General features: G+C 51.4%; 7 protein-coding genes across 7 annotated transcripts; 3 read left to right on the top strand and 4 right to left on the bottom strand.

The window, feature by feature from the left end:
- Positions 1-853: 853 nt before the first annotated feature.
- Positions 854-3,170, top strand: N7518_000819 (putative TBC domain protein; the record flags this gene model as incomplete). The annotated part of the gene is made up of 2 exons (XM_057181747.1): positions 854-2,045; positions 2,101-3,170. 2 exons carry the CDS (start codon positions 854-856, stop codon positions 3,168-3,170), a joined length of 2,262 nt encoding a protein of 753 aa, XP_057047097.1.
- Positions 3,171-3,762: 592 nt separating this feature from the next.
- Positions 3,763-4,729, bottom strand: N7518_000818 (SDR family NAD(P)-dependent oxidoreductase; the record flags this gene model as incomplete). The annotated part of the gene is made up of 2 exons (XM_057181746.1): positions 3,763-4,589; positions 4,639-4,729. Coding segments are annotated over 2 exons (918 nt in total), but the record flags the coding sequence as incomplete, so codon positions are not given.
- Positions 4,730-5,251: 522 nt separating this feature from the next.
- N7518_000817 (NADP-dependent oxidoreductase) lies at positions 5,252-6,374 on the bottom strand (the record flags this gene model as incomplete). Its single annotated transcript, XM_057181745.1, has 2 exons — positions 5,252-5,497; positions 5,556-6,374. 2 exons carry the CDS (start codon positions 6,372-6,374, stop codon positions 5,252-5,254), a joined length of 1,065 nt encoding a protein of 354 aa, XP_057047095.1.
- A 421-nt stretch (positions 6,375-6,795) lies between these two features.
- Positions 6,796-10,738, top strand: N7518_000816 (uncharacterized protein; the record flags this gene model as incomplete). Its single annotated transcript, XM_057181744.1, has 4 exons — positions 6,796-7,194; positions 7,247-7,367; positions 7,828-9,857; positions 9,929-10,738. The coding sequence occupies 4 exons, from the start codon at positions 6,796-6,798 to the stop codon at positions 10,736-10,738; spliced, it is 3,360 nt and encodes a 1,119-aa protein (XP_057047094.1).
- Positions 10,739-11,294: 556 nt separating this feature from the next.
- On the bottom strand, positions 11,295-12,473 carry N7518_000815 (ATP phosphoribosyltransferase; the record flags this gene model as incomplete). The annotated part of the gene is made up of 4 exons (XM_057181743.1): positions 11,295-11,668; positions 11,761-12,252; positions 12,361-12,395; positions 12,457-12,473. 4 exons carry the CDS (start codon positions 12,471-12,473, stop codon positions 11,295-11,297), a joined length of 918 nt encoding a protein of 305 aa, XP_057047093.1.
- A 264-nt stretch (positions 12,474-12,737) lies between these two features.
- On the top strand, positions 12,738-13,844 carry N7518_000814 (40S ribosomal eS28 domain-containing protein; the record flags this gene model as incomplete). The annotated part of the gene is made up of 5 exons (XM_057181742.1): positions 12,738-12,763; positions 12,837-12,896; positions 13,058-13,167; positions 13,321-13,404; positions 13,587-13,844. The coding sequence occupies 5 exons, from the start codon at positions 12,738-12,740 to the stop codon at positions 13,646-13,648; spliced, it is 342 nt and encodes a 113-aa protein (XP_057047092.1). The 3' UTR covers positions 13,649-13,844.
- An 821-nt stretch (positions 13,845-14,665) lies between these two features.
- Positions 14,666-18,133, bottom strand: msh3 (mismatch repair protein MSH3; the record flags this gene model as incomplete). Its single annotated transcript, XM_057181741.1, has 3 exons — positions 14,666-16,168; positions 16,221-17,314; positions 17,374-18,133. 3 exons carry the CDS (start codon positions 18,131-18,133, stop codon positions 14,666-14,668), a joined length of 3,357 nt encoding a protein of 1,118 aa, XP_057047091.1.
- Between the last annotated feature and the right edge of the window lie 2,051 nt (positions 18,134-20,184).

Here is a 20,184-nt window from a genome sequence, read left to right as displayed (position 1 = left end):
TAATTGTACGATCAATTGCCCTTGACTTGTATAATTGCACAATTATACGCTCATCTCCCTGGGGCCAATTAAATAGTGCATACAGTGCCACAATCTATTCAGCCCGCCAGCATCATTGGGCACAAATCCGGCTAAATCCGATTGAAACAGATCAGGGTTCAGGGGTTCAAATCAAGATATCTTTGATCTGTGTTCAGAGACTTTCAAGGCTATGTAGGTTATCCCTTCCCATCTGGGTAGAGATCAGTTTCCATCTACCGTCTACCACATACAACATAGAATGTGTTGAATACTTTATCGCTACTTCTTCATAGCCCCTTTTTACCCTAGTGAAACGAGGTAGCGCCGAGGTACCCCCCTGTTCTCAGCCAGACCGAGTGCGGCATAACGGCCTGAGGCTCTCCGCTTGCAATCTTGAGCATCACGGTTTCTTCTTCTCACTCTCTTTTGGATTCTCATTGTCTTCGTCTCTCGTTTGAATCTTTTACTTCTTTTCTGCTTACTTCCACCCCCACACTCTTTTCCTACTGTTTTTGTTTACCCTCTACACCCCCCTGGCCCTCAATGGTCACCCCGTAATATTCTCTCCTGATCCCTCTTTACACGACTACACCTGATCTGGATCTCATCAGGCTGCGGCTGTGCCTGCAATTCGTTTCAACATTAATCGACTTCTATTGCGGTATTATTATTTCCTGTCTGGAAACGCCTGACCATTCTCATTCAAAAACACCGATCTTCACGTCCGTTGTTGACCCCTTCCGGACATCCGCCAATTTCCTCCCACCCTGTGTACTTTTTCAGGTCGATCATAATTGCGGGGATCAATACATCTGAATAATTACATGAGATCATGACCACCGTTTTCCCGACACCCAATTCACCCCCCGAGCTCTCCGGGTCCAAATCCTCCAAATCCTCCTCGTTTCATTCCTCCTCCCACCTGGACGGTGCGGAGAGTATCTTTACGGACATCTCGAATTTTGAAGACATTGGCTTGGAAGATGATACCGATTTGACATACGCCGATCCTCGAGGCTCCTACGCCCGCTCTGGGGTGATGGCACGGTCGCCCGCCGCCAGAATATCAAGCAAAGTCCCTGCGGCCTCAACTCGCGACTTGACCGCTGTCCCCAAGCCTCGCAAGCGAAGCCCCCTGCCCCCGCTCCACAGCGGATCGACCAATGTGTCGGCAGGCTCCCTCACTGCGAGAACTGCAGCCCGAAAGGATCCAGGCAACACATTGCATTCACCCGGTTTGACACCATCGCAAGCTCGCCGGTCACGGTCTGTCTCACCACTACGGCCGACATCCAGTCGCTCCGCCTCGAGCACCAGCCTGGGTCTCTCTCCGCTATCTGCACGAGTGCCCATCCAGAAACAAACTTGGCAACCGAATCGCAAGTCGGTCAAAGATTTGGAGGAAGAATACCATGACTCGGACGATGAACTACCGGACGATGCAAGTCTGTGGAACATCCCTATTTCTCCGCGCCCAGTTCAAGATCGGGCTCCATCACGGTCTGCCAGTCCAAATGGGCGCAGCCCCGGGCGGCGACCACTGCCTATCCAGCACGTCATACCCGGGAGCGATAAGCAAGCGTCCGAAAATACGGCCAGGGCATCCCGCATGAAGCGTATACCCCGATCGAGCTCCGCAGGACCGGAGCGTGGACAACTGTCGCCACGCAACCCTCGTACCTACTCGTATAACAGTTTCCTATCTGACTTGTCGGAGGAAGCTAAGATCATCACTGAAGCTCTGGAGCTGCATGCTGATGATAGAGATCGCAAGCGGGAGGAGCATATTCAAACCGGTGCTCTGCGGAAGTCCAGCGAGGACTCGCATCGCGCATCCCGTGATGCTGTCGCTTTACCTCCTCTGCAGAAATCAAATATCATGATCGATCCGCTGCCAATTAGCAAGGAGAAAGAAAGGGTCCTCACGCGGACACGCCCCAGCTGGCTTCCGCCTAAGGACCAGAAGGAGGAGAGAAAACATCTAAAGCAGTATCAGCAAATGATGGCCCAGTCTCGAGAAATCGGTATGTGCAAGACAAGATCCGTAAAGTATTGTCGGCCTTCTAATTGGTATTTCAGAGAAACGCAAAGCTGCCAGGGAGGCAAATGCACAGTGTGAAAAGGATAACACTCGAGCTACACTGCAGAACATCTGGGATGAATATGTGTATCCGAATTGGGACCGCGCTCTCCGCGAGCCCCGAATTCGCGAGTTATGGTGGCGTGGAATTCCGCCTCGCAACCGGGGCACCATATGGAAACGAGCCATTGGCAACGAACTAGCTTTAACCGAGGAAACCTTCACTAAAGCGTTGCTCCGAGCAAAGGATCTCCAAGGCAAGAAAGATGTAGAAAGCGAGAACAGCAAACGACTACTGGACTGCTTTGAGGCAATCGAAACGGACGTGCCCAAGGCCTTCCCAGATCTGAACCTCTTCCAAGGATGCGGTCCACTACGGCAAACCCTCATTGACGTCCTGCAAGCATACTGCATGTACCGCAGCGACGTAGGATATATCCACGGTCTGCACACCATCGCCGCCCTCCTCGTCTTGCAATTCCCCACCCCCGCTTCCGCCTTCCTTGCCATGGCCAACGCCCTCAACCGTCCTTTGCCCGTCGCGTTCCTCACTTGGGACCGCGGCGCCATGGCCCGGTCCTACACTCTAGCCTCAGACACCTTGCGCTACAAGTTCACCCGTCTACACACTCACCTGACCGACACCCTCAACCTTTCCGAGGCAGAGATTTGGGAGCCCATATTCCGCTCGCTGCTGACAAACGGCCTTGACCTCGAGCGCATCTCCCGCGTCTGGGACTGCTGGGTCTTCGAGGGTGATCGCATTATGATCCGCTCCGCCGTCGCCATTCTGGGCTGTCTCCAATCGCAACTGTTCTCCTTCCACCAGAGTGATGACCAGTCCCGTCTAGCTGTGCGCGACGTGTTGGGCTGGGGCCCCCGCAGTCATGGAGCCAACACCCAGAAACCCAAAGAGCGACATAGCGCCCCTGCCGCAGCTGGCTTTGGCGGTGGGCAGATCGAGAACCCCGGCATTGCCGATTATTGGGTTCTTGGTGCTTCGGGCGACGAGGATGACTTCATGAATGCCGTCCGCGAGGCTGGAAAGGTGCGCCAGCCAATTCAATAGGCTTGGATATAATACGCGCCTTCGGAATATGTGTGCTCTGGTCTGTTAGGTTCTCACCTTTACTTCAGCCTTTCGTTCTTCTTCGTTTTCCTTTTTCCTCCTTACCGTACCCTCATCATTGCAGATAGCGCATAGCATGGCATCACAGCTTGGCCAACGTGTCTGCTTGCCTTCCTATCTACTATCTACCCGTATGCAAATGTCACTCGTTGCACAGCCGTTTTGTCTATTCTATGTATCTTGGGCTGACTGCATGAGAACCACTCGTTTCTTTCTTCTCTTTATATTTTTTGTTTTTTTTTCCACCCAGGAACCCCAATATTCTTAGCTCATTGATTGGTCTTTTTCACTTCTTCCTGGTTTCCCCACTACTTCTCAATCTTGTATTTTTAGCCACCCCGACTTTCATGCCTTGATGCATCGCTGCTTTTCATCGTTGATACGTAGTTGTTAGTGGTATTACAAGCAATTCAGGTCTTTTGCAGTCATTCCATTATTTTCACTGAGAAATATACTGCATTTGCATCGCTAGGGAGCATGGTTGGTATTGGAGGAGGAACTGACTGATAAATGTTTCTTAAGGAATCCCCCATCATGCAGACCCAGCAGCAAGAACATATCCCCCATCAATAACAACAGTCTGCCCATTAAAGTACTGATTACAAACCGCAAAAAGCACAGCACCAGCCATATCCTCATCTCTCCCAGGCCTAGCAACAGGAACCTTCACCCGATACTTCTCATCCGGAATGAAACTCTTCTGCTTCTCATCACTCTCCCCAGTAGTCATCTCACTAGGAAAAGGCCCCGGCGCAATATTATTAACCCTAACCCGCAGCTTCGACGAACTAACCTGCTGCGCAAGCAACTTAGTCAAATGAATCGCCGCCGCCTTGGAAGCATTATACGCAAAATGGTGCTGCGCCATCTTCACAATCCCAGACATGGAAGTCGTGTTGAGCACAGTACTAGACCAGCCATCTTCAACCTCCGATCCGCGCTGCAGCAGCGGCAGGAACGCCGTTGTCATGAAGAAGATATGCGAGACATTCTCGCGGAACACCTCGTCCCACTCGTCGAACGTCGCAGCCGGGTCATCGAACAGAGTTTCCCGGAGCTCAGATGCGTCTTTGCGCTCAGTGTCTTGCGTCTGGCTGGATATCCCGGCGTTGTTCATTAGGATTGAGAGGTAGCCTTCGCGTGTGGAGATCTCCGAGACTAGTCTTCTGATCTCGTCTTTTTCGGTCACGTCTGCTGCGAGCGGGATTATTTTGCCGCTTATGTTGTTGCCGTAGAGAGAGGCTACGCGCTCGAGTTTTTTTGCGGTGCGTCCGGTTATGTATACTTTGGCGCCGTTCACGGCTAAGGCTTGTGCTGCCATTAGGCCTATTCCTGAGCCGCCGCCTGTGATTAGGGCCACTGATTTTGTTAGGATAGGGTTGTTACATTGGGGTTATATATTGCTCACCTTTGTCCTTCACGTTGAACAGCTTTTCTAGCTTGAAGCTTTGGTTGCTTTCAATGGCTGCCGTTTTGGTCTTGTCTGAAGCGGGAGCTTTTCTGGTAGGATTTATTCCGAATTGACGAGAAGGTAGGAGAGGACATAGCTTGGGTCGGATTGATGGATTTGGCCTTAGAAGTGTTTGGTTTTTGTTGAGGACTGGTGTGTATAATCGCGGCATGGCTGTATATATAGACGAGGTAAAGTGGGGACAAGTCATTACGACAAAGCTCGAACCTGTTCTAGTCATACTTTGTCTGTTGCGGCCATGAATCAATTGCAGGTGGGCCGTTGCTTCAATCAACTATCTTTATAGCATCCAATTCCTATGTATCAGAATGACGTCACTTCAATTGTACCATACAACAGAGCAGAAAGACTCAAACAGACAGCAAACACAGAAAAAGCAGGTAAGAAAGAAAACAAAACCAACTGTGACGTAGGAGGTATCTTATTGATTATTGTAGAAGTGACTTTGGTTACATTTTTGAGAATCCTCATGCTGGAAATATATTTACTACCTGAGATAACAGGCAATATTTAGCATGGCCTGCATCAGAATCCTATCATCGTCATACGTTCACAGCTTGGCCTTTACAGCCAACGCCTCGCTGACCGGCGCCACCTCGACCATCATCTTACCGGTGTTGGCACCAGCATAGAGGTCAATGAGACCTCGAGGCGCAGCCTCCAAGCCACCAGGCACAATATACTCTTTGCGCTTGAGCTTACCCTCGGACAACCAAGTCCCGAGATCCTTGAGTGCAGCTGGGAATTGCTTCGCATGATCGAAGACAATGAAACCCTTCAGGGTGATCCGTTGTGACTGTCATCAATTAGCCGAAATCCCCATAAAAAACACACTCAAACCCAAGAGAACTCACAATCACACTCATAAAACTGGCCGGACCCTGCGGCTTAGCAGCATTATACTGACTGATAGCGCCACAGATAGCAAAGCGCGAGCCAGTAGCCGCCCTCGCCAAGCAAGCATCGAGGATATCACCGCCGGTATTATCAAAGAAGACATCAATATACTCAGGCGTAGCGATCTTAAGCTGCTTCCTCCAATCCGCATCCTTATAATTGACCGCAGCATCGAAACCAAGCTCCTTCACCAGGAAATCACACTTCTCCTTAGTCCCCGCCAACCCCACAACACGCTTGGCGCCCTTGATGCGCGCAATCTGGCCAGCCACGCTGCCCGTCGCGCCCGCAGCACCAGATACAACAACCGTGTCCCCCTTCTTCACCTGCGCGATCTCAATCATGCCAAAGTATGCCGTCAGCCCGGTCATGCCAAGCACGGACATCGCGTCTGTGGGCCGTCCGCCTGCCGGAACGTGTATCTTTTCCGCTTCTTTCGCGCCGACCACGGCATACTCCTGCCAGCCGGAGCCGGCGACGACCCAGTCGCCCTTGCTGTACTTGGACGTCAGACCGCTGCCGACGATGAGGACCTGGGCGATGCTCTGGCCGCGCATCACGGCGCCTTGCTCGACGGGGGCAATGTAGGAGCGCTTGGCGGTGAGCCATTGGCGCATGGCCGGGTCGAGAGAGAGGTAGTGCACGCGTACGAGCAGCTTGTCTGTGGGTACATCTTTGGGGATGGGGATGGTGTTTAGACGGAAAGTGCCATTGCTGAGGGAGGGGTCAATGGCCGGCGCGGGAGGCTTGCTATAGATGATTTGTTTGTTGGACATTTTGAAGGATGTTTGAGGGGATTATGAGTGAAGAGAGAACGTTCGGTGTCAAAAAGGAAGAGGAGAAGGTAGAAATATCTCCAACATATGTAGCATCGGAGACACTCCAGATTAGGAAAACTGCTCCTTGGGCCTCGGCTTGTCCCCGGGCCAAAGTCGAAGTGTTGAATAATCAGCTTCTTGGAAATGCATTATTTTTTTACTAGGACACAATAGGATGTCTATGTCATCCATCCCAGAAGGGCCCTCAATGACCGCAACAAGATATTTATATATCTCGAACGGGTGATCTAGGGTCTGCTCTCATCATGACGTCATTGACCAAGAAGTATAAAAGCAGGAACTGCAAGACCGCGAGAACTGCCACATTCTTTTAATAACACCGAGACAAGAAAAATAAATACAATTTACATATTCAATCATGTCGCAACCACCCTACCAAGGCTATGAACACGCCGACCCAATCCATACTGCCCGCGGCGAAGTGGGTGGCGGCTCCTCAACTGGCGCCCAAGGCATCCCAACAGGCCTCCACGACACACGATCCGATTACGATGAATCCAAGGGCTACAACTCTGCCACAGGAGCCAGTTACTCGCGAGCATCGGCAGGAGGACCGACCCAGACCCACCAGCGACCGCTCTCACCGTCGCCTCGCAGCGATGACCGGATTGTAGGGGATGCGCCGCTCCCGTACACGGCCAGTACAGCGCAGCGCGCGGAAATGGGTGATCGTTCGGCTCATGGGACTCATGGGTCTCATGGACGGTCTGGTGAGAAGTTCGGGGAAAGAGTGAAGGAAGCTTTCGCGTCGGTTCATGTAAGTTGGAATCTTTCTGCTCTTGGGAAATGAGAAACTGATTTTGTTATAGGGCGCTGGAGAATCATTGCGTGGAAACTTGACTACCGCTGTTGATCGGGCTTTTGGGTCTGAGGATGGTGCTGAGCGGAATCAAGAGATTGCGAATAGAGGCGAGGAGGAGTTTCGGACTGGTCAGTTTGTGGGGCACAGGGACCATAGAACATAATGTGTGATATTGGAAATGTAATTAGGAATCTGGGATATTAAATAAGAACATAGTCATTGAAATAGTTATGTTGTATGCTATACCGTCGAAGGTTAGGGCCCGGATCCAACGCCGATCATACATCATAGTGGTAGAAAGAGATCGATACAATATACTCCATAAACCTGTATCCATCAGCCAAGCATCTCCCCTTTGCTAAGACATTCTTAAAAGTTCTTAAACGTTCTTAGAATTTTTTTAACTTTTATACAACGTAAGTTCCAGAGACCATCCGACCGACCCGAGAAGGCTGTGCTGGTGGAACCCACCTGTTTCCAGTTATGAACGCACTCGACACAACATTCTTCCTTCAAGTATATTCTATACAGACATTCCTACAATCCTTTACTCCGCATTTTGATCCTGGCCCACATTTGTGCATATAGCCAATGCCAGGTTTGGAGACAGTTGCACACTCGTACGACCTCATGCTTTGAAACTGGTTGATAAGCTTTCTTTTTCGGCATATATCGTCATGGCCTCAATTTCCGCCGACCAACCGGCGTCGGAAAGCGGTGCGACGGCCGCCCCAACAAACTCGCACCAACAGGCATTGTACCCCTCGGAGACGGCATCCTCGAATCTGCTCGGGTCAGACTCTCCCTCCCAATATTCGTCCTTCTCCAGCTCCGATAGCGACGAACCACTGAGCGACGAACCCATCCCGCACTCGACCGAGGTCACCGATGAAGATGCCGCCGGCGACGTGGTGGGGGTTAGCATCGGGCGCGAGCAGAGCCGCATGAAGGCCCGAGCAACCCCCGTGGAAGAGAAGAATCGCGTGCTGGAACACCAGGGATCATATTTTTCGACTATACCGGATACTATAGGCGAGGATGGTCTGTTTGCGTCGGAACTCACGGCCGAGCCTGAAACGGTGGAGCCCAAGGTTGAAAAAGCACTAGCACCAAAACCAAAACGAGCACCAACATCGGCACCAAGACCAGCAACGGGCGGGGAAAGACGCGAACATAAACCTAGGCCGTCATACTCCTCCGCACAGTATGATGAGCCTGAACCAGGCAAGCTTGGGCATGGCCCTCGCAGCGATCTATTTGCCTCGGCTCATGAGAAAACCGGGTCGAAAGATGCAGCCGGGAGCCAGCGGTCTGGTTTTGTCGGGGCCTTGTTGAAGAATTCATTACCTCGCCGGCCACGTGCCTGGTCCAACGAGTTGAAGAAATTCCTACCTGACCTGACCTCTTTGAGGAAACGGCCTTCTCTCGCGTTCCGTGCCCACAATGGCCAAAATCGAATTCGCAGCCAGACGGTAGCCCCTGCAGCTAAAAAACCCTTGAGCCAGCCGAAAAGAACATCATCGCTGGTCCTGCATCAGAAACAGTCACCTCTTGCACCGAGCGGTTCAAGCATCGACGATGAAGGAGAAGCCGCTCAGTCGATACCTGAGCTGCGCTCGCCAGATGGAACCTCGGCCGCGAAACATTCCTTTACACGGCGGCCTAGTTCAGTCATGCCCGGTCGACCGCCAAGTTTGCGGAGGTCCTCGTCGGATCAATCGCTGTATCTGCGTGCGTCTTCCACGGCATCGTCCCTTGAGCAGCGACCATTATACGAGAATGTACATTCTCAGGTAAACAGCCGGTTCAAGGCAATCAAAGATAGTTTCCAAGACTCGAGTAACAGGCTGCTCAGCATGCCGAATCTCCATCTGCAGGATATCCGCAATGAGTGGGGTCAATTCCTGCCAGAGCTTGGAAACGGTAACAACAACGGTGCTAGTAGTACTTCCAAAGAGGAACAATCACCGCGGGCTGAAAGCCCACCGCTAACTCCGCGGCACAATTCTAACTCATCACATCCAGTCTTGGAAGAAGCAATGGAAGAGCTCACGGGCGATGTTGTGATCCTAGGAGGTTACCGGGGATCAATTTTGCGGTCTGCTAAGCCACCCCATCGTCAACTTTGGGTGCCGATGAAGGTTGGTCTGAATCTGCGCAAAGTGGACTTGGAGGTCGGCTTGAAACCGGAGGACGAGGAACACATGGAGGAGACCATCATTCCATCCGGGGTTCTGTCCCACGTGGGCCCGGTGGACGTCTGTCGACGATTGATGAAGCGGTTACGCAGGAGCGAGAATGCCCAGCGTGGTGAAATGCGCGTCCACGATTATGGATATGACTGGCGTCTAAGCCCCGAGCTGCTCTCGCGCAGGCTCATCGCCTTCCTAGAGAGCCTGCCATGCAATCAGGAGCCTTCGCCGGGGGAGCCCCGACGCGGCGCTATCGTCATCGCGCACAGCCTAGGCGGTCTCATCACCCGACACGCGGTCAACGAGCGACCAGATCTCTTCGCCGGAGTCGTATACGCAGGCGTACCACAGCACTGCGTGAACATCCTCGGACCACTCCGCAATGGCGATGACGTCCTCATCAGCTCCCGCGTGCTAACAGCCCAAGTAAACTTCACCTTCCGCACGAGCTTCGCCCTCCTCCCCGAAGACGGGCACTGTTTCATCGACAAGCAAAGCAAAAGGAATTCCGCATCGACTTCTTCAACGCTCAAACCTGGGAAGACTACCGTCTCTCCCCTTGCATGGCTCCAGCTCTCCCCGTACCCCCAACACCCACCACCCTCGGCTTCAAAGACATCCCCATAATCGGCAAGCGCTTCTCCATGGGTCCTCGCGATGACTCCGACGAATCCATCACCCAAGACCCACACCACGTCCCGCAAGACGGACACCACTCTGCTACCGCAGTAGATAAAGACGTCTCCGCGCGCAACAACAACTCACCACACAGCGCGGCCGCATACGCCGCATACGCATCTGAAAAAGCCCACGACCCAGCCGACGACTTAGTCGGACCAGGCGCACACCCACGCAGCAGCACCACCGCAACCTCCAAAATCGCCACGACGTGCACCATCCCGCACGCCGCCGCGAGGGAGTACCTGGAGCGCACGCTGGCAGAGACAAAGCGGTTCAAGGAGAACCTGGCGTTCCGGCCGACACTCCACTCGGAGAACAGGTACCCGCCTGCCGCTGTGCTGTACGGAAAGACGCTGCCGACTGTGTACGGAGCGCGAGTTGTGTCGCGTGAGACTATCAAGCAGGTTGATGCGTACGATGATCTTGCGTTTGCGGCTGGTGATGGTGTTTGTCTTGCTTCGGCTGCTATGCTGCCGCCTGGATATAGGATTATTAAAGATGGGCTGGTGAAGAGTGAGCGGGGTCATGTTGGGTTGCTTGGTGATCTTGAGGGCGTTGGGCAGTGTCTCAAGGCTATTCATCGGGGCAGGAAGGAGGGGGTTGGATTGGGGGAGAAGAACATATAAGGGTTCGGTTTGCGTTCATGTTATTTTCTGGTGTTGGTCTTTTTCTTGATGATCTTTGATGATACCATTGCCATATGTTTGATGATTTGGGTTATGTTATTTTTTTTTTCTGTTTGTGGATATGGTACATTTAGATGTGACTGTCATATTGCATTGAGTCTGGTATATTGGCATTTCTATAGCAGGGGAGGATGAGACTATTTACATAGAAATAGAAAGATAGAGAAGAAGAAAGTTGGAGCAGAGCACAATATACGGATATGGATAGATCTTGCACACACGCTATGTAACCCTATGCCATTCTATGCATGTACTTTTTGTCCTCGTCCAATACCAATTGGAATAGAGACCGTCTATCAAGACAACAGAAGAAAAGGAAACAGTATCCCGGAATTCCATCACAGTATATGAAAGCATCACAGTATATGAAAGCATCACAGTATATGAAAGCATCACAGTATATGAAAGCATCACAGTATATGAAAGTAAAAAAAAAGATCATGAAGAAGGATGCTATAAAAACCCAACAAAAAGAAAACAAAGTATCATCAAGTCTTTAATCCGTGCGCGAGTTGGCAATGTTCATGACCAAGATATCACTTGCGCCGACCTTAATCAGCTCATCCATTACCGTGGCAATGTGCTTCTTCTCCACCATAGAGCTGACAGCAACCCAACCCTCCTCCTCGAGCGCGGTGATAGTAGGCGCGCGCTTGCCGGGGGTGATCTTGGACGCGATTGCCAGCTGCTCACGCGGGATGTTGTATTGGCACAGGACGAACTTCTGGGCGGTGATGACACCACGCAGACGGGAGCTGAGTATAGTGAGCATTTCGGAGTTGGACTTGCGGGACTTGACCAGCACGGCGGTGCTGGAGACAACGGTGTCAATTGCCTTCAGGCCAGCGGCCTTCATAGTCTCACCAGACTCTGAACAGATTTGAGTGTTAGCAACGGGTTCCGGTTCCCTGTTCCGTATTCCACAGGACAGTATTTCAGTAGACTGGCATATCACAACATACCAACAAGATCAACAATACCATCCGCAACGCCGAGAGCGCAGGCAGCCTCAACACTACCGCCAACATACTTGATATTCGTGGAGAGTTTCTGGCCAACTTCGGCGCCCTCCAGGTTACGGAAGAAAGATTCAGTGAGGGCAGTGAAGCTGGTCACGACGTTGCGGCCAACGAGATCCTTGGCCTCTTTGATATCGCCCTTCTCAGGCACCTGCACTTGCAGCTTGCAGGCGCCGAAGCCCAGGTCGAGGATCTCCTCGACGTTGGAGGCCTCGCCGGTGGGCAGGGTAGCATCGTGCTCGGCGACCTGGTCGCGGCCAGTAATTCCCAAATCGACGCGGCCTTCGCCGACGAATGTCGGGATATCGGCAGCCGGCAGGAAGATCAGCGCGATGGGCAGGTTCTTGACCAGCGCGATATCGAGGCGGGTTTCGCGGCGGAACTGGACGTCACAGCCGGCGAGGAGGTCGAGGGTTGCTTGTTGCAGACGTCCTTCTGTATAGTGGGGTTTGCGCCGTCAGTCTTGGTTTCTTTGTGTTTGTTTCTTGTTCATGTGGGTATCGCTGCTCGCATCTATGAGTCACGATTTGGGAGAGCACTTGCTTTTGGGCACGGCGAAGAGGAGACGGCCTTCGAGGCTGTTTAGAATCGTTATATTAACAGGAATCCCCATGCGGTTTGTAATTGGGATTGACTCACTGGTTGACGAGATCCATGGTGATAGAGCGGTGCGGCGCGGGGCTTTTTACAGGTTTTTGGTGGGGGGAATAAGCTGATCGGGGATCGATTGACGAAGTAGTCAAGTCAATTGCAATTCAGAGACCGTGAATATAACCCAAAGACAAGATAGAACGATTGATATAGTCCGGAGGAGTCGGGGAGAGAGACCGGAGCTTCTTGCGGCAGAAATTGGAGGGGCAGATTACACCGGTGGGTTAGTTACGGGACCGGGGGAGTATGTACCGTGTTCGCTGCGCAGTATGAGCCCACGTGATGGGATTCTGTGGTGTATGGCTATTTGAAGTGTCTACAGGATATACATGGTAGAGTCTAGAACGAGTTTCTAATCGATTGAATAGGATAATTGGCTGTGGAAGCCGAAGTTGTCTAAAAGTGGTGTTGAACGATATCGGAGTCCAGTGAAAATATGTTCTGCCTTAATATGCCTGACCCATCAGGTGTCAATTTTATCCGCTGACTCATCTACTGCCTGACGGCTCAGGTGTCCAGCCCTGAGCCCTCGCGTAATTTGCACGAACCCACACAGGCCAAATTCCACTTTACACTCTCTTACCTACAGTCCAACCAATTCCAACCCTCGAGCTCAACGCCCTCTCCTTCCCTCCAAGATGGATTCCAGCAAGCAGCCCGTTAAGCTCGTCAAGGTGACCCGTGTCCTCGGCCGCACCGGTATGTGCTTTCCCAGCATTTTTGAAGCTCCAAACCCATAATTCGATATTCGATATTCGCGGGGTGCAACCATTGCGCCCCGGATCGCCCGAAACAAACCGATGAAAACCAGACACTTGGAGGAATAGCAATCGCTAATTTTGGTCTATTTAGGATCCCGTGGTGGTGTCACCCAGGTCCGCGTCGAGTTCATGGACGACACCTCGCGTTCCATCATCCGTAACGTCAAGGGCCCAGGTATGCGATACTGATTTCTTTGAATCTGTCTTTTGGGATCACAAGAGGAGGGAGAAAGAAACATGGGGTCTATCTATTCATTCTATAGAAAGAGCCCCATGTTGAAATATGGAATTTTGAAGATCGACCCAAAAGACAAAAACTTTGCCGAACCGCATCGCTAACATATTCCTCCGCACCAGTCCGCGTTGACGACATCCTCTGCTTGCTTGAGTCCGAGCGCGAGGCCCGCCGTCTCCGTTAAAATTCACCAAAACGAAATTTCGCTTGCTTCGTCTATTTTGTCTCTCTTCTTCTCTCGCATATCCCTTACGACCGGTTTTTCATGATTACTCTTCGGCCAAAATCGAGTCCCCCGCTTTTCTTTCTTGCCGTACCTTCAACCTCCTGCCCTCAGCCCTAAACCGCCGCGCTGCCCAATCATCCCCACCTGCCGACTCTCAAGGGGCCGTTTCTACGATTTCCGACGTTTCGACTGGAGGTGACAGTTTGGGTGGATTGACTTTTGGTTTTTTTTTATAACGAAAGTCCCGGAAGGTCGATTATGGAGAAACGATCGTGAGAGAGAGGAGCAGAGAGCGCAAAAAAGATAATAGAAAGCCTTTTTTTTATTGATACGAGAAAACGAAATCAGGTTCTTGCGCGAGGGCTGGTTTGTGGACTTGTGGCACGGTCTGGTCTGGTTTCGATCTTGGTGTTTTACTACATACACACGTCCATTTAGGCGTGATTGCATGGGCTCAATGCGACAAACGAGGTTGTTATGTTGTTTCCTCTCTTTTCTTCCTCGTACCAGCTTCCCCCATTACTGGTACTTAGAAAAGAAAACGCCGACTCAAACCAGGCCCCGATCGACAAAAAGAACAATGGAATCCAAAAAAAAGTTTGAAAACTTCCGGTTCAGCCTTGTCGAGGTCGAGGTCTGAAAGCGTTCGTAGAACATCTGGCCAGTGTAGTCTATGTGAGTCTAGTCTACGAAGTACATTAGTGTAGACGGTAACTGCCATGTCCATCTTATAAACCCTCGTGGAAGGTCTGGATATTGATACTTTTTGTCGCCTTTTCGTCTTTCTATATATAAAACTGAGAAGTGGAAAGGACAAAAAAAACAAGGTCGCATAAGCCAACTACATATTCTTGTGGTCTTTGGCTTTTTCTAGAAAGCTTCAACAAATGCCATACTTATTCTACTTTATTCACTAATGTATATTACTCCCTCACAGATAATAACAGGGTTCGTTCTCCGACATGTCCTAGTGAACTACAGCTGCTCCGCACTGGCCATGAGCCTACTAAGAAGGCCGTCATCAGCAGACTCTCCATCGAGACCACTCTCATCAAGGACCCGACCAACCGCCCCCAAAAGCCCAGCCAACCGCTTCCGCCGGATAGATTCCTCCAGCTCAGCACTCTTCTGACGGGCGATGTCAATAACATCGGAGGGCAAGTTCGCTAGACGCGCAACGTTCAACCCGTAACTGCGATGCGCAACTCCCTCAGTAACCTCATAGAGGAACGTAATCTCCCCTTCGCCGTCCTTGTCCTTGCTACTCGTCTCCGTGAACCGCATATGGACATTACGGAGAGCATGATCCGGGAAGGAATGCACCATGCGCGAGAGATGCTGGTAATGCGTGATGAAAAGGGTGAGGGATTGGATCGAGCGCACCATATAGTCAAGCACCGCCTGTGCGATTGCGACACCGTCGTGCGTCGATGTGCCGCGGCCCAGCTCGTCGAGGATAACCAAGGATCGAGGCGTTGCTTGCTTGAGGATATCTGCTGTTTCGGAGAGTTCGACCATGAAGGTTGATTCGCCAGCCAGCATGTTGTCGAAGGCGCCCATGCGCGTGAAGACTGCATCCAGGAGACCGAGTCGGGCGGAAGCGGCTGGGACGTAGGATCCGATCTGGCCCATGATTGCGATCAGTGCTACCTGTCGCACGTAGCTGGATTTACCGCCCATGTTCGGGCCGGTGACGAGGAGGGCGCGCGTGCCGTCGTGCGATAGATTTGTGTCATTGGGTACGTATGTGTCTGTGAGGAGTTGCTCGACCATTGGGTGTCGGCCCTGCTCGATGTGGAGGCCTGCTTCTTCTGTGTATTCTGGCTTGACATAGCCCGGTTGCTGGGCTATGTCTGCAAGTGATAATAAGCAGTCGAGTGTCGCGAGGGATTGAATAGAATCCCGGAAGGACTGGTACTGTGCCGCGATATCAGCCAGCAGGGTTTTGTATGCTTGGTCGCAGGCTGCCGCTAGGGCTTCCTTGTACTGATCACGCTCGCGGATGAGCTGGATGACTTCTGGCGTGTGGAAGCGGGAAACTCTTTTTGTGCCGCTGACTTTGACCCACGATGCGGGCACGCGCTTGAGTGCCGGGGAGTTGTTTTCGATCTCGATCAAGTACTCAATGCCGGATACTGTCGAGTATTCGACTTTGCCTCTTCCAATTGTTGACGCCGCCTCTTTGCGATGTTCTAATAACCCGTGTTCAGTGCTTCCAATTTGGAGTTTAAGTTCGCCGATCTCCTCTGTCTCCTCCGCTTCGCGAAAGAAGGTATATTTGTCATTGGTTCGTGCAGCGTGCATGTTGATCTTGTCTAGATACTTGACGACTGACGCTCGGATCGTAGGCAGAGAGGCGATGGCCTCGCCCACTAGCGATGATTGGAACCCCGTCTGGGCAGGTGATTTGATATCTGCAAACTCCATTGCAATCATCTGCATAGCTTGCAATACAGTGAGAAGTTCGGGTCGCTCACACTTGGCTCAACATTAGTATAAGCGTGGTCATCATCGCAGAAGTGTTACCTACCTTTCCGTAGTAAATCCGGATCAAACTCTTCTCAAGATCACTCCTGACTTTGCGTAGCAACCCTCGTACTCTCTCCACCGGAACCGCTCGCGCAGGATCAATAAGCTCCTCGACAGCATTCGTCCGCTCCTCGAGGCGCACTTTGTCTAGCAAAGGTCTTCCAACCCATTGCCGCAACATGCGTTGTCCGAATCGCGTTTGCGTCCGATCCAAGGTCCAGAATAAACTACCCTTTGTCGAGTGATCCGTCTGGTTTTGGTAAATTTCTAGACTGACCAGCGTATTTCCGTTCAGAAGCATATGCGAACGAGCCGAGAAGGGCTGGAAATATTTTGTGAGGTCAAACACATGTTCCAGCCCATACTCGGTCATATGTTCGATCATAGCTGACAGACAGATAGTCACCTGTTCCGGGAGGCTAAGGACGTTTTGAAGCAACTTCGCAGCTTGAGTATCCTCCTCGGTACTGGTAGCCTTCATCTTTCCTGCATAAAACTCAGATACATGGCTATGTGCCTCAGCGGCGGAGGTTTTCTTCTTCTGGGCCCGTTCGAGGCGCACGGCGTCCCCAAAGACATTCATCTTGCTTCCAGATAAATGCTGCACGAGCTTTTCGCTAGCTCGGGACATCTCTCCAACAATCAAGATCTCGCAGGGAGCGATGTGTAATAGTCGTGTCTCGATCTCGCTCCGCATGAAGCCATCCTCAAAGTCATCATAGATAACGTCACCTGTAGCCGGCTGGACAGCGACAATCCCCACATGAACTCGCTCGTCGTTCCCGGGGCCCTTGGCATTGGTTTCTGTCATACAGAGCATGTACCCAGTGGCAGGAGAGGCACCTCCCGCTGCCGGCGCAGGACCCTGCAGACCTTCAGCGTCATCAATATAAGTTCCTTTCGTGTAGAGGTTCGTTAATTTGCGAACAAATGGCGCATTGCGATTATCACCCGCGGCCTTAAGCGCAGCCGTCTCGATCTGTCGCACCACGCCGACCTTGTGGCCGGCTGTAACGAGTCGCTTCACATGCACGTGTAGTCGGTGCACGGGGATACTAGCCGATGCAAACCGGCCAATGTGTGCCTCAGACGGATCTGCGGTAGGCCCTAACATTAGTATGCTTTCGGCATTCTATAATAGAGAAGATACTTACGTTCGTCGAATCTGAACTTCCCGGGGATGCACACGATGCCCAGCTCCTTGGCCGCAATGCGCGCATCCTCCCCGAAGAACCGGAACTTGTATCCCACTTCAATAACCAGCACCGTGTTCATGTTCTGACGCTTGATCTCAATGACCTGTTTCTCCATGGGCGTGAGCTTGCTCCCGGCCTTCTTCGCACCCTTGCCTTTGACCGGGAGTGGTGGAGCAGGCTCTTCCTCTTCCTCGGCCTCTGCAGCTTCCGCCTCTGCGCTGGCTGCATCGTTCACTGCTATTCTCCCAATCCCAACCTGGCAATCTGACCCACCGAGCTTCCGCACGAATTGCTGGTGCAGTTTCTCCTTCTCTTTCTTCCGCTGTTTCTGCTCTGGGCCATCCTCATCTACCGCGGCTAACGGAGCGGCAGGGGAGCTCTGGAATTTGAAGATATCGGTACGCTGGCTGCTGCTGCTTGCCTGAGAGGTGTGCTCGAAGTGCACGCTTGTCGCAACTCGGATTGGCTCCTCCGCGACTGTGCCCGTGGTTTTGGTTCGCTTTGGTGCTGGCACCACTATATCATCATCATCGTCATCATCAGCTTCCGGGGTATTGTCTTGCTTCGGCTCGGGTTTGTCGGCTGGCGATGCTTGTTTTTTCTTGGGTGCATTGGCCGGGGTTGATGCGGGTTTCTGGGTGAAGAAGCTAGAGATACTCGCTTGCTTTCGTTTCAATGATGGAGAGGGTGCAGAGGATTGCGAAGAATGAGGTGCCATCTTGACGAAGGATACCAATGCTCCCACCGCAAGTATGTGGAGTGGCAGTGGAGTTACAGGTTGATAATAGGAGAGGGACTTCAATGGAATTCAATACTGAGGTATTTCATGTCAGCTTGATCTCAAATTAGGTATGCTCCAAATAATGTCCCATGTGAGTTCTCCGCATTTTACTCGGAGCTCGACGCGTACAGAACGCGCTAGCCCTGGGCATCCGTGGAGTTAATTGGTTGCTGACTCATCACTCCCAATCAGGGCTGCCCAGCCCAGGTGAATAGCTATTTTGTATTTTACTGAGAACAACTTGAGTCAAGTTTGCGTGACAAAGAGAGCCTATGTCTATGGTATGTCTATAAGGAGTGGGTGTATATGATTTGAGGTTTGCATGAGTGATGTTGAGTATAGACATCTACAACTCTGATAGGGAGAGAAAGAGAGAGAGTGATAAATTGGTGGACTATCAAGTTCATGTGTACAAAGAAACAAAGAGAAACAAAGACCACAAACTGCATGAGCAAACAACAAAAACAAACTATCAATCAGGCAAAACAGGTAAGCGACCTAGGGCAAGAAACACAAGGCAAGAGACAACACAAGGCAAGAGACAACACAAGGCAAGAGACACAAGGCAAGACAAAGCACAGTCACAAAGGGACCATGAAGGAAGGAACCTTCAAGAAAAAACAAACCCTCAGAGAATTCTTCACTGGGCAACAGAGGGCTATCTCTGTGAAAAGGTTCCAAAAATTGGCTTCCAGAGGGGGCCAGAGGCCGTCTCCGAGAGCACGTTGTTCAGCTCCACATACGTCAATGGAGAACCTGGGAAAGTACGGTCGGTGTCCACAGAGGTTGCAGGGGGCCGGGCCACAACATGCTTCGTGCCCTTAGATGAGCGGAGCTCGAACCTAGTTTTCGGCCTAACCCAGGCCGCAGCAAAGATCGACGGGAGACAGAACGTGTGAAGAAGAAAGAAAGAAGAAGAGAGAGAAAAGGGGGGGAGGGGGTATTTATACCCTCCCAGTGGCTTAAGGCAACGGGGTACTTGGGTTGGTGACGATTTTTGACCAAAAGGGAAGGCACCTGACCAGGTACCTGACTAGGCAGCTCCAGGCAGCGGTCTCTGGACCCTTTCATCACTTCAGACTGTATAGCATCAATGGTAGCTCCTTTCTCTATCTTTCCATTGCTCTTTCAGGCGACCTGTACACTGATATCCACTCCAGTATCCATATAATCATAGAGAAGCCCACTCCTCCAGGCATAAAACCCATCATCATCACCCCCAGTCTCTCAAGATCTCTCATCCCTCTCCCTATCTATGGTCCTCCAAGCTGACACATTATCATCAAGCCTGATCAACTTACCCAGGTGATCCACCTACTCCTCGTAGCCTCTGAGAAACAGGAAAGTAACTCAACGCAGGATTCCAGATGCAACTACTAGCTGTCACCGGTGTATTTTGCCAAGTGAGCAATTTTCATTCATGTTCATGTGCATGAATCATTCGTGATTGACTATAGTGTGAACATTTAACATGGCTACATCACCTAGATCCAGAAGAAAAAGAATACATAGTCTTTACAGAGGACTATTAATGGGGTACAGCTTTCACGTACAACAGCTATTGTTAGTCTGATCGAGTCAAGTTGCGACCACTCTCTCGTTGCGTCTTCTGACCAGGGAGTGTGGTGACAGACAGTGCAAGTGACGAGATATCAAGGCCTGACAAAAGGCGATTGGTCGCTGTAGACGTATTTGGTTCCGGCCATCACAAAAAGCAATGACGAGAAGCTGAAGGCCAGCTCGACTTTCTCCCAGTGAGCCATCATTCAGAGGCGAAGGATTAGCCGGAGCAGCTCGTGCCAGATGTGGATGAAGTAGATTTCATCTGCTAGACCTGGCCATAATGTGTCACATTATCATACCTTCCCAACACTCGTTCCTTTCCCGTGCCTCATCAATATAAAGTACAAGAAGAGGAACATATTGAAATGCACCTAGATGATAGAGGGTACTATATGCAGGAAACACGAGACGCAGATACACTCGAA

Source organism: Penicillium psychrosexuale (assembly GCF_028828465.1).
Source record: "Penicillium psychrosexuale strain IBT 29551 chromosome Unknown utg000001l, whole genome shotgun sequence".
In the NCBI taxonomy this organism is placed as follows: domain Eukaryota; kingdom Fungi; phylum Ascomycota; class Eurotiomycetes; order Eurotiales; family Aspergillaceae; genus Penicillium; species Penicillium psychrosexuale.
The sequence above is the reverse complement of the archived record's forward strand: the minus strand, read 5'-3'. Positions and strand labels throughout refer to the sequence as shown.